Consider the following 14,142-nt stretch of genomic DNA (forward strand, 5'->3'; position numbering starts at 1 on the left):
GTGAAACCTTCTGTTTCATAATACATGGTGTTCCAGAGATACAACTAAGAGGATTATGTTGTCTTTGCCCCTTGTCATGCTTTAGAACAGGTGGGAAAAGTTAAGTAAGGAAGCAAACAAAATGGAACGGACTTTCAATATCTCTGTTTGGATCATCACAGAGGTATTCAAACTCTCTGCATCACCCACTTTTTAAATCTCTTTTATAGTCAAATGCCTATGTCCCTTGTCAGCTTTCAGTGTCTCACAAATAAAATGCAAGAAGACATGTTCTCCATTTGTACTAAATAAATTCCAATCAAGACATTGATTATCTTAGAAACTACATTTAAAAGACAGAGGTGAAAGACACAACTATACATCTCTATTAGTCATAGATCAGAGGCTGCGCAAACAGAATAGCCGTAAAGGTAAAAGTCATCCATGCGTAGGAAACTGAGATACATTTCTCATACCTCCTTTCTTACCAAGTAAGTTCCAATTACAACAAGCAAAACAAACGTATTTAGTGTTCCTAGAATATCATGCATACAAATATGTAAGAAAAGTTAAACCAGTCTGAAAACTTTAACTTCAGTACCCTCAAAATTACATTGAGATGTTTCAGGTTTTGCACAACATAGTGCATATACTGCAAAATGCACAGTATATACCTACCTTCATCTTCATCACTAAACAAAAAATCGTAGGAGTAGAGAAATGATTTATATAGTGAAAATTATTTTAATTCAGTGCACCAACTCAATTTTCCTCTCCTAAGTCCCAATTACTTTTATCCAATTTATAATTTTTCTTTCACTTTTTAAAACTCTCATTACATGGGAAAATGCTCTAACTACCAGGCTGTTATACCAAATGTGGATAAAGCTACCTTGTTCTTTCAGGCACCTGTTCTCAGCAGATCACTGTAGCTCATGAAGGTGCCTAATATTTAGACCCACAGGCTTTGGAGAGGGATATAAATTCAGATGAATATTTGTACCTGGTGTTTTATATTAGCCAGCCTGAGTGGCTTCCTTGCCATCCTGAAGGCTTGCAGTTTGTAGGCTCTATCTCTGAATAAACTGACTTAATGAGAGCTGGTGCTAAACTTAAGTTTGCTACATCATACCACTGGGTCTAGCACAGATAATTTTAGAGGACTTTTAATACATAATACGAGCATTTATCATATGAGGTCTAGAACTGGTGTTTGAAGATCAGCATCAAAACTTTGAATTTGACTTCCCTGTCAGCTAATGTTAACGACATAAGATTCTGTGTCTCTCTGATCCCAAATTCTTTTTTAATGTCAGAGTGCCAACATTACCTAGATACAAAGCCATACTGAACATCAACCTGGTTTCCACGATAAGTATTTATGCAGATTTTATTTATTTCTTGAGATTTTTTTACAGCTAAGAATGTGAAAATTCACACTGTAAGTATACTGAGGTTTTGAGGGGATTGGGCTGCTGTGCACAATACAGAAACAGCAATTAGTTTCAAACCATTAGCTAATCCTGTATATTAAATTACTTATCTAATCTGAATTGGGGGCAGTTCAGATCACAAACTGATGGAACTGTTCACTGGAAGAGACCTCTGGAGGTAATCTAGTCCAATTTATCAAAAATATCCTATGAATATTCTTACAGTTGGGCATGTAGGTATACCCTTAGACAAATAAACCCACGTGACATGAACCATATGTTTTTATTTCCCACTCATTAGATTGGAAATACAGTCAAATAGATAAAACAAGCACTTTCTCCTCACTTATCTTTTTCTGTAAGAGACTAGCAGGAGAACAAACAAAAGGGAATGAATTTTCCAGAAAAGAAAAATGAGAATAGTTGTATTTTATCATGCAAAACTTGAATGCTCTAGACAATCAATAAATGAGCTTTATAACCTATAAAATGAGCTTTCATTAAACTTTCTGTGAGACTCACAAATGCAACATACAGTAATACAATGCTTCCATCAAACCATAATTGAAATGGAAAAATTTGTGACTAAATTAGCATATTTTGAGTTATGCACTAACATATTCTTACATGGATGGGTAGTGTGATGGGGGAACCTATCTTTGAGCTGCAATATTATCAGTTATTATCTTACTGTCATTGTTTGTCTCATTTGCTGACAGCAATAGAGAAGAAAGGTATCTTAGAAATGTTATTTTCCCAATAAATGTCACAAGTATGGAGCTGCATATTTAAAGCTACAGTATGTATCCAGGGATATTTTTATGCATGCATGACTTCAATTTACAGTTTCTCTGATATACAGCTGGGTAAGATCAATATTCATCAAAAATCCTTTCACTTTTCCAGGAAAGTCTAGTAGTTTCCCAACACAGAGTTTGACGGAGTTTTTGATGAGAATAATCAACCAAAATTAAAAGATTATTAACATTTACGTTTAGCACAGGAGCGTCTTTAGTGCAGCAAAAGCATTATCTAAGTATTTTTAAAATGGAAATGTGCCATAGCTCAGGGACATTTTTAAAACTGTGAGAGACCTATCAATGGACAAAAGAGAAAGAAAGACCACATGTTGAGTGCATGCTTGATAGTCTGTGCAATTTATTGTGAAGTACCACTTGTACTAGGCCTGCCACAGAGCCATTGGCTTGAAAGGTTAATGACTGCAGCAATCACAATTTCAATTTACAAGAAACGGGATGACAGGAAGCCAAATACAAAATAGAGAGGTCCCACTGTGATGGCAGCTGAGCAACAATTCATCAACAAGAGCTCAGGAACACTGTAAAACCAGAGTGCTGTGGACAACCTTTTGAGCCTGGGGAGGGCTTAGGACTTCCATTAAGCTCATTTCTGAAGGATAGTACAGAAGCTTTAAAATGGCTAAATCAGCGAATATAGGCATAAGTTTTCCCTTGGTGCTTTTCCTTGTAATAATTGTTAGGTCATTTAAAGGTGCTTATCCCACCTCCTTATGTTTGCTTTAGTGTACCTCCTCTTGTATTTTAAATGTTGACCTTGCCTACTACCAAAACAGCCATTGCCAAGACAGGCGTTTCAGTACTCTTTGGGCCCTTCCTGCAGTTATCCTCTACTTCTTGCTTCCTAGAGCATCAGCTATACTACAGTGTGACCTGAGGCTCTCTGAAGCTTTCAGGTGTGTACATGCACATGAGACCCTATGCACCTTCTGCTTGAATTACTTTTTGCTGGATTTGGCGTGTAATTAGCCTACACTGGAAAATCAAGTTCATGAAAATATCTTTAAAGGTTTACCTTTTCATTTTGTATAAGTAAAAACCACATAATAAATCAAACTTTGTAATCACCAGCACTACAGAAATACAGGAGTATATACAGAAATACAGGACTTGCTGCTTTCTCATCTGAATTCAGTCACAACTATATGCAAGTAATTTGTAGTCATAAATAATAAAAAACTGGACATAAGCTGTGAGAAGTTCTGGTCATCTCTATCTCAGAACAGACATCCTAGAACTAGACAGGATTCAGGGGTATCATCAGGCTGGAGTGAGATTATATAGACAAAAACTCTTCAGTTAGGAAAAGAAAGGACTAAGTAGGAAATGTGTTAGAGGTGTGTAAAACAGTGAATATCTTAGAGAAGTAATGGTAATGTTTACTCATTTTCTCATAGCAGAAATACTATAGATACCTTATTAAAATAAAAGGCAGCAGGTTTGACACAGAAATGAATTATTTTTCACAGAAGGCATAAATAGGTATGGAGCTAATTTCCCACAGGATGCTGTAGATGTCAAAATACCCTCATAGGTTCAAAAAGCAATTACCACAGTTCATGGAAGAGACTTTGGTCAAAGTATGTAAAACACAAAGATGCAGTTACAACTTTCAGTGACAGAACAGTATGTTAGGGGAATTATCACTCTATATTCCCCTTATTCTTATGTTCTTCCCTTTATCTGGCCACTCTTGAAAACAGGATACTGAGGTAAAGGGACTGAGTATCGCTTTTCTTCTGTTTCATCATTTGTTTTTTCGTTATTATGTCTGGGACCTATTTCTTCCTGCCATGCTTGCACAAAGACAGAGGGGAAAATGTGCGTACTAGAAAGGTTGTTGAAAATATACAGAAAAAAATTCCACTTCACTTATTCATTACTTTCTGACACACCTAAAGCATTATTATAATATAGAGATATCCAAGTTCTTCAGAAAGAAATGTCACTTTTGAACTTATATCTACTATCACCATAGTAGGTATGAAGTCTTCTAAAGCTTAAAGTTTTGTGTTCATTAAGGTTATTAATACTTACACTATTACAGATATTTATCTTCTGGTAGTATTACAGTTTAACTATTTAAAATCTCCCATTTTTTTTAGGCTCTATATAAGGATAGAGTTGCTGTCTGTTCCTTCTGTGAAGAGATAGGCGATCTGTGGATTTATAGATGGGAAAACACTGCACGAAACCAACATTCACTCCTAGACTAGCAAGCAGTAACTAGTTTAACTGATATGGTTGAACTAGCTTAACTACTGCAAGTTGATTCCAAAAATCAAGTAATCACATAGCAATGGTTATTCTATAGTTCACTGGTGATACAAATACAGCAAAAATCCATGTATAAGGCATAATTCTGTTGAATTCACCAGAGCATATATAGTGACTATGACAGCTGACTATTGCCTTTAGGACCACAGTCTGCACTACAGCTCTTTTGAACTGCTGCCAGTGCACAGGGCAATGCTGATGCTACTGTACTGCGGGATGTTGTAAATTTAGTCTAACAGGAGCATAACGTCAGCAGAGCTACAGCAACTTAAATTCATGCCTTAACATATCTTGCTTCCTATAGTTAAATTGTTGAAGAGATAGTAAGACAGGCAAACATGTGAAAAGCATAAAGCACAGAGGTAGGATCTGCACAAGTTTTGATGGTGTCATATTAAAGATGTGTGCCTGTGTGTTTCATTAAATATTTTCAGTGGAGTTTCCTTCCTAGTGGAAAGATTAAACAGAATATGCCAGAATCACAGAATGGTTGAGGTTGGCAGGGACCTCTGGAGGTCATCGGGTCCCACAACCCCGCTCAAGCCAGGCCACCTAGACCAGGTTGCCCAGGACCATGTCCAGACAGCTTTTGGATATCTCCAAGGATGGAGACTCCACAACCGCCCTGGGCAACCTGTGCCAGTGTTCGGTCACCCTCACACTAAAGAAGTGTTTCCTGCTGTTCAGAGGGAACCTTCTGTGTTTCAGTTTGTGCCCACTGCCTCTGGTCCTGTCACTGGGCATCACTGTAAAGAGCCTGTCTCTGTGTTCTTTACACCCTCCCTTCAGGTATTGATATACACAGTAACATACACGTTGATGAAATCCCCCCTGAGCCTTCTCTTCTCCAGGCTGATCAGTTCCAGCTCTCTCAGCCTTCCCTCACAGAAGAGACGCTCCAGTCCCCTTAGTCATCTTTGTGACCCTTCATTGGACTCTCTCCACTATGTCCGTGTCCCTCCTGTACCGTGGAGCCCAGAACTGGACCCAGCACTCCAGGTGTGTCCTCACCAGTGCTGAGCAGAGGGGAAGGACCACCTCGCTTGACCTGCTGGCAATACTTTGCCTAATGCAGCCCAGGATACCGTTTGCCTTCTTTGTCGCAGAGCACATTGCTGCTCATGTTCAACTTGGTGTCCACCAGGACTCCCCAGGTCCTTTTCTGCAAACCTGCTGTCCAGCTGGGTGGCTCCCAATATATATATATATTGGCGCATGAAGCACACGCATGAAGCACACAGGCAGGATAGTATTAAGCCGGATCAGAAAGAAGGGGAGCGAGAAGGGAGGTGGCCTGTGGCAGATAGAAGCGGATGGCTGAGCACTGTCAGGGGGAGATCATCTAAGCGCAGACCATGGGAGGCACTTTAATGCCATCCTGTATCAGCACCCACCAACACCGCTCAAACTGTATTTGGTAAAAGGTAGCGATGTGACAGGAAAGATGAACTAATCCACATAGGCAAGCTACTCATAGAGCTGTAGAGCATTTTGCAGTAGAAACTGATAAATATGAGAAACAAAACAAAGCCCAACTCAATTGAAAGTTTTGAAATCCTTCATTTCTGAAGTCTAATGCTTGGGCTAAAGACTACTGCTTTAAATTGTTTTACTTTTATAACAGTCACCAGCCCTAGGCATGTATTACAGCATTTTTGAAAGTAATTGATAATTTTGCAATTATATTAAACACAAAACCCCTGAAGTTCATGCTCATTAGCTCTAAACATTCGAAGATATTTATACACGCATGTTTTGAATTGTACTTGCATGTAGTGATAGGGAAATGAAACACCTGAATAAAGATCTATTACCATGTATTACCATCGACGCTCCTTTGATGTAAGTAGAACTTACATCTTAGAACACAAAAGCATATGAAAAGCTGCAATTCCTCTTTTCAAAAAATGGTAAAACAGTAATCAATTAAAATACTTCCTTATAACCTATTCTCTTTTTCCATACCTCATTTTATGCAGAAAATTACCAAGGTCTTTAATTTCTGAGACTCTAAAAATAATCATTCTTAGAGAAAAAGACAGAAGGCTTATTTTATACACTATACTTTGTACCTTTTTGCCTTTAGATAATTAGGGACATTAGTTCATGATTTGCAATACCTAGGGAATACTGGCATTAGCAGGGGAATGTTCTCTGGTACCCTGAGGAAATGAAAAGCTTTTAAGAGCAATCACTTTTAATCACTAACATGCCAACATTATATGCCTTCTGGAACTGAGGATGATATATAGACAGGACACATTAAGTGACTCTGTATTTTACCTGCATTGTAGGCTTTTGATTAAAATGTAGTTTTAAAATATCCATTTGCATGGCTTGCTTTTATTACAAAATACATGATATCTAAGAATTCTGTAAGATTTACACTTCTTCTTGTACAAGCTATTGAAAATATTCTCTCTGATTCTGTAGTTGAGCTTCATTGTGCTTTTAGCATTATTATACTTTATTACACAATTTCACTCGAGTGGTAAATGCCAAGGGCAAGAAGAAGGCCCTTTTGTAAGGGTGAAAGAAAAACTAAATCAAAAGGTGAAAAATGTAATTAAATTTGTCTTTACCTCCAGCTCAGCAGGAGACTTAGCACCTGCACAACTGCAGTACTCACAACTGAGTACATAGATGAACAATACACATTCATGATTTGCAAGCAATTGCTATTATTCCAGTTTTTTTAATATGAAGTATTTTCAATCCAATGTTAATGGCATATAATATCCTATAGAAGTGTTAATCACATGAAAGATAGTAGAACAAAACAGAGAGAAAAAGAGCTATTTTTTTAAGAAAGCAGCTTTTTTTTTTTTTTTTTTTTTTTTTTTTTTGTACAGTATTAACAGAATCAGGGACAGCTCTTACTTTTGGTTTAGAGCCAGAATTTAATTATACTTAGTAAAATCTTTTTGTGTCTTATTTCTCTGCTGTACTAACCATGGATACCTTAGATGCCAGCACCAAGCCCAGCACCACAGGACAGCAAGTACACACTGGAAAAGGAGGTAGACTGCACTCATGCACTGGGGTCCTCAGTGGGGATCCCCGCCAACTAAAAACATTGGACCTGCCAATAGAACGCATATAACAGCAAAAAAAGATCACAAATAATGACCCCCAGTAAAGGAATCTGTCAAGTTTATATACTTGGCGAGCTAGGAAGGACTGAAGAAGTCATCTACTGCTGTCCACCTAACCAAAAATGCCTCTAGTGCAATTTATACCAATTACTTCTTGTGATAGCTAATGTGAACACAAAAATCAAAATCTTTCTTCTCACTGACCAAGTTCTTCAGGACTTACGTTCTCTCCCATTATTTCATCTTTAGACAAACAACTCCAACACAATTTTCAATCTGTCCTTGAACAAACTCCTACTATATTACGTAACAATTCTCTTCTGGATGTTTTCTAATTTGTCTGCATCTTTGGGTCTTTAAACAGCCCAACTGTTGCAGAGTGATTGTTTCATCACCTGACCAGACATGCTGTATTTAGCTACTGAATCCCATGAGCTTCATTGCCAGTCATTCTTATACTGCTGAGATTGCAGTGGCCTATCCTGTAAATGGATGATAAATTCAAAAAGGAAGTGCTTACGTTCTTGAAACCTCTATATAAGATCTGAAGTTCCTTCTTTGTGAATTTACTCTGTGCTTCCAGCAGTTCAAGAGCTTCAGGTCTGTGTCGTACTGTGGCCATTTCCATTTCATCTTCTACAGTGTCTGCAGAATATGAGAGACAGAGAAGCAAAGCTCAAAAAGAAGTATAGGATCTAGAAATATCTAACTCTTGCAGAAAAAAAAAGAAAGTTAAATGACATTCTTTTAAAGAACAGCTTTTGCAGCTTTAAAGACAAATAGTGTGTTCATTTTGAACTCCTAGGGAAAGGGTATCTGTCTGCTTCAGTGGCTGCACAGAACATGGAACAGCAGTGATGATCCAGCAGTCTGGATATTATCACATCAGTACAAATAGCAAAAAACTGGAAAGCCAACATTCTGCAAAGGCATGCATGACACATTCAGAACGACTTTTCTGTTTCTATGACTCTCTGGGCAAAGAAAACAATTTTATGAAACCTTAGTGGCTCCAGAATACTGGAAATTTTCCCCTAGTTAATGGATGTGAATTCACTATTATCAGACGGGATTCTCGGTGTTCTCCTTTTACCATGAAGTTGTGCTTTGGAAAGTGTGTGAGATTGATGTTGCATATTCAACAGTACACCTTACTTTGAGTACTGTATAACAAACCCTTCAGGGCAACATGATTATTCACGGTGAGCAGCCTAAGTGGGGAACATGAGTATTTTAGTGACCTCATCATTAGGTGAATAAGAATGTGGATATACACGTTCAAGGCTTACAGCTGAGTGCAGCCCTAAAAGAATGTGAGATAGCAAAGCATTTTTTTCCAGGTAGAGTTTTAAATGTAAAAGTTAAATAAAATAGCTAAAGAAACTTACAGTATGTATTTTTTATATGAGGTGCTAGCCATATACCTGATGAAAAATATGAATCTGTTTCAGGTACTGTTTTCAGGTACTCCCAGCATTAAACATAGCTTATGTAGTACTCCAGACTAATTTAATGAAATCACTGCCTTATTCTAGTTTAAGATTTATACCAGCTATGGAAATGTAACTTGAGAGAAAATAAACACGTATAATTGTCGCTTCTACAATGCTGAAGTTATATATTTTATTTCATCAGTGTGGGACTCTGCATTCTTAAAAAACAGTTTTATTCAGTTCAGTTTTCATAACAGCACAATATTAGAATACTCCATTAAAACCATATTATGCTTACATCTTCACATATTTTTTTTCTGGTACAATGCAGTAATAATAACTTTCAGCTGCTTGTAAGAAATCTGGCATCAGAAGATATAGTTCAGCTAAACAAAAAATGAACAATCTTTAAATAGATATAATCAAAATATGTAAACTATTTGGATAAATCTTCACAAAATTGTAGGTTTGTGAAAGAAAGGTTGCTGTTGGCACTTATCTCAGGAAGATGATCTCAGTGTCACCCACAGTCTTATCTCAGAAAGTCCATTGTGTGTTGGCTTGTGGACAAGCTATAACAAGTTTCTCTTTCATTTTTCTTTATAGGTTATCTCAGATGACTCATAGACCACTACCATCTTTGTGAAAACTTCCATTCTAAATGCTATTGACAAAAACCCCAACTGACAGAACTTTACATTGGATATTTGATAATAGTTTTAAAGGGCCAGTATCTGAACTCACAATATTATAAGAACATTTCAGTTCTCTTCTTAAAAAAGAGTTTCTGACATGCTGAGGTGCAAAGGGGGAGTCTTGAAAATCCTGCCCTTATAGATGAAACTGGAATAAAGCTGGTCCAGATTTAAGAGCTGTCTTCCTAATCTAGGGAAGGGGTAGCAAAGTTCTTGAGTCTCATTTTAATTCTGCATAAGAACATCCAGGGCTTATTTTGCAGGTTTCTTAAAGCCTTTCCATCATGTTTTAAGAGATTTATCTTTCATGTTCTTTATATAGTCATTAAAGTCCCTATAACAATGTTATGCTGTAGATATGCAGCTGAATGGTTTTTTGTCAACTGCAAGTCAACACTAGGTTCCTATACTAAATTGTCAAAAGAGTCAACCTGAGAATAGATATTTTTGAAAAGTCACTTGTGTTTTATATGCCAGGAGTTATATTGGATTTAAATGGGCTATTGTTTAGACAGAAAGGGACTCAACTGGAAATGAGCTCTCTAAGCATCTATTTGTGAAACATCTGGCTGCCTAGAGAGACATCCACAAGCTGTTCTAGAAGCTAAATTAATACACATAATAAATGTGAGGCTAGAGATAAAGGCCAGACAATGTTATGCTGAGCACAATGTTTGGTATATCCTTAGTAATAAACATTTTTATTGTGTTTTAATGATTTGGTGAGAATATAGAAGACTGCAGTGTGGTGATGTCTTTCTGTTAATGAAAAGTTTCAATATAACAATCTTTTCACACTCTATTTCTGTAGTCTTTTATAGATATAAATAATCCAAAAATAAGATCACCATAAACTTCCTTATAACGTGCCAACTATGCTGATTAAAATACTATAGCATTTGTGAGTCGCAGATTTTTAATTTTTTTCTTCACACTTATGGTTACCATTATCCAGGCTGGAAAAAACATCTATACTTTTAAAAATGTGTGAAAATATTTCTAAACATTAATTATTTCTATGGCATTAATGAAAAATCAGTTGTTTCAGTTCTCCAGTTTCTTCAGCCTAAGAAAGTTAAGTGTTCTTTTTTTTTTTCCATAAAAGGCTAACATATGTCAACTGAAAAACAGGAACGTGTTCATATTTACTCATTAATATATTAAACAAAATATTCTTATGGATTTCATTAATAAGTAGCTTTCTTCCAGGTAAATAGTAAAGACAGTTTTTAATGTATTTGCCACAGGAGTTACGCTTTGAACCTTTCATTGTTCATTAAAGAACAAAATGGTAAAAGCAATGCAAAAAGCAGACATACTGTTCAAATAATGGCAGTTGGAGAAGCATGTCCAAAGTTAGGGCTCAGTTGATATCTGTAAAAGTTATGCACATGCATTTGCCTGCACAAACCCCAAATTATAGCTCCCCTATCTATTTAATAACTGCATGCACACACACTTTTATTTTCCAAAACCATTCTGGAGTCTAGTCCTATCTCTAGCACATGCATTTAAAAATGTAGCTGAGGAAGGATGGATTTAAGTTTAGGCTTACTACGCTAAAGTACACAAATAAGAAAAAGCATTCTTTGACATGCTTTGTTGAATGGGAATGCTGAAATAATATTTTGTTTATTAAAGTAATCTTTTTCTGCATATATTCATAGAATTAAAGCACAGAAATGCAAATTAAGGCTAAGTATATTTCAACAAATTACTTGTTTTAAAAATATTCCCCTTAACATTTCTAAGGCATTCACATTATGTGGTTGTTATTGTAGGTAGCGCTGGCTTTGTTCCTAGCACATTACAATGTTGCTTCTTTCATGCTAGCATAAATCAAATAGCACATTATGTCAAAATGGGATAATAATAATATGCCTACAATGATATTCTTATTTAATATCATATTTTCATTTAATATAACATTCTTAAATTTCATTATTGACGAGAGTACAGGGAAAAATGCTGAATGCATCTTTTTTCACTACTTGGTTCTCAAATATGAAATATTTAATGCAAGTTTTATTTTTACTTCTTTTCTGGTTTATAAAACACTTTCAGCATGAAAATACAAGTTTTGCATGGTCAAGGTTATTAAGACTGACTCTAAATATTTTTTATTACCTGTGCAGACAAAAAGCTCCCACAGAAATGTGCAAGGGATAAGATTGTGTTGCTCTCTGACCAACTTCAAACAAACAGATCAAACCTATCCCTTCTATTTTATTTCCTTTTTCTATTTTATGCCCCATCCCTGGAATTGTTGAAGGCCAGGCTCGATGGGGCTTTGAGCAACCTGGTCTAGTGGAAGGTGTCCCTGCCCATGGCAGGGGGGTTGGACTAGATGATCTTTAAAGGTCCCTTTCAACCAAAACCGTTCTGTGATTCTGCGATTCCATGGTTCTATGATTCCTTTTATAGGCTAAGGCCATATTACTCAGGCCACGTAGCTGAAAGCAGCTTCTACATAACGAATTACTAGCAGGTGTCACGACAGTAACTGACCTTTTTAAGCTACCCTATTTTCAAGTAAAACACATCAGCTGAAGCAACCATGAAAGAGTCACTGTGCGTCCACATCTTTAGTGCTTTTCGTCTTTGAGATCTCAAATAGTTAGAAAGGAAACCAAGTACCACAGTCTTCTCTATAGAGGAGCATATGAAAGACAGTGAAGTGGGGTAGCAAAAAGAAAGCCTAGATCCATACCACTGAAGTCTAGGCACTTAACAGGGGTCTGTTTTTGTAGCCACATTGCCTCAGGACACAAGGAACTGCTCTTGGAGGTATTTTTTTTACCTCAGATTGATTGATATGCTTTATCAGAAGGGTATACAGGGACCGTCTGCTTGCAATTTTAGATGTTCAGGTTAGCGCCTAGAATTATGCCAAATTAATCTAGACTGAATTGGGTCCCCAGGGGTATTTTAAAAACAGTTATAGAAGCCAATTTATATAGGAAGACATTAGTGTTATTACTATAATTTATCTCTCTGTAGGTATATGTATATATATGTGTTTGTGTGTATCTATGTATGGATCTCCCCTCCCTCTCTCCCCCTATTTTTATCTGTTAGCTACCCTCGAGAGATTTTATTTTCTCACAGTATATCAAGACATCAAAGGTAGTATCAGTGTGCTTTTTCCTTTATCTCTACATTCCCACTTTGTTTTCAATTTCATTTTTATTTTTCTTTCAGGCACATACTTTAGATCTCGTTGCCTAAATAGTTTGATGTTACATAGTCAAAACCTGCAGAGCCAAGCCGTTCCTCCCAGACCAATGCTGCTGATACTATCCCGTCTATTGGATAGCAAGCACACACAGACACGTGCACACATGTACTCAAAAAGATACCGCTTTTCAAATACATTGAGAGCAGCTATTTAATTTAACCAGTGAATCTCAGGTAGCTTGTGGAGCATAAGTGCCAACCCAGCAGCTCCTATGCAGCAGACCCTGGTACTGGTATCTTGCCATCCTGCTCTGCCCAGACAAATCTGTTACCAGCCCACCAATCTCTTTGTCACTTCCTTTTAAACCTCAATAGAGCATACTGTTGCTTCAGTAGATACCTTGTCTCTCAAATGAGCAGTTAATGAAAGTATAACTTCTGATGCATGCAAACCTAAAACAAAATCAAATGAAAAATAAAACTTGCTTTGAGTAACAGGAGATGTCGTTTTGGCAGCCGAGCAGGGCAAGAGTTTCATAAGTCGCTCTTTAATGCTGCGTTTGGTACTGTTCTGAGCGTAGAGGAAACCTAAAAAATATATTATCAGGACTGTTAACATAGGCTTGAGAACAATTTCTGTACATGCTGCAGAGTTCATCATTATAGCAGAATCCTGATGGGAAAAGGCCAAACAGATGGCAACCATCCTGAATTGCAAAGGGCAACCAGAATTTTTGAAGAGGACAACAAAATCGTTTTGTCTTTGTATCTTTCCAAAAAAGGGGATTTTTCTGTATGGGTGCATCTCTTAAAAAGTTCTTATAACCCACTTAAGTTCTTGTAACCCACTTTAAAACATCTAACAGAGAAGTATCAGAATATTTATTTGAAACAACACAAGGTAAGAGTGTTTGTAAAATTTTAATGCTAAAATATTTTAAATACTTTTAAGTCTATTTGATTTCAAAGTTTAATATGGAAAACAAAACCAAACCCAAATAAAATCTCAAAGATATCTTTTGTTGTCCTTTCTGGCAGTCTTCTAGTTCCATGGCTGAGCTTTCCCATATAATTCATTCAGCAATAACCAACCTGGTACTTTTGCCTTTTCTGGATATTAAAATATCAACCATGATGTGTAGCCAGTCTCCCTTTTCTTTAATATTTGACATTCTACATATATATAAAAATAACTAATATTTATATTTTCATCTTTAAATACTGACATGGCTGAA

At 36.6% G+C, this 14,142-nt stretch overlaps 1 protein-coding gene across 14 annotated transcripts in view; it reads right to left on the minus strand.

Annotated features, from left to right (window-relative positions):
- The window catches only part of KCNIP4 (potassium voltage-gated channel interacting protein 4), a 472,256-nt gene that overhangs the window by 52,711 nt on the left and 405,403 nt on the right, over positions 1-14,142 (minus strand). For 11 of the 14 annotated variants that reach the window (XM_030011722.2, XM_030011689.2, XM_030011659.2 and 8 more), the window contains one exon: positions 8,123-8,247. In XM_030011722.2, the coding sequence (XP_029867582.1) occupies positions 8,123-8,247 (125 nt within the window). Of the gene's footprint in view, positions 1-8,122; positions 8,248-13,393; positions 13,496-14,142 lie in introns of all 14 variants that reach the window. The other 3 variants (XM_030011680.2, XM_030011669.2, XM_030011650.2) reach the window with 1 other exon arrangement.

Source organism: Aquila chrysaetos, chromosome 1 (assembly GCF_900496995.4).
Source record: "Aquila chrysaetos chrysaetos chromosome 1, bAquChr1.4, whole genome shotgun sequence".
NCBI classification, from domain to species: domain Eukaryota; kingdom Metazoa; phylum Chordata; class Aves; order Accipitriformes; family Accipitridae; genus Aquila; species Aquila chrysaetos.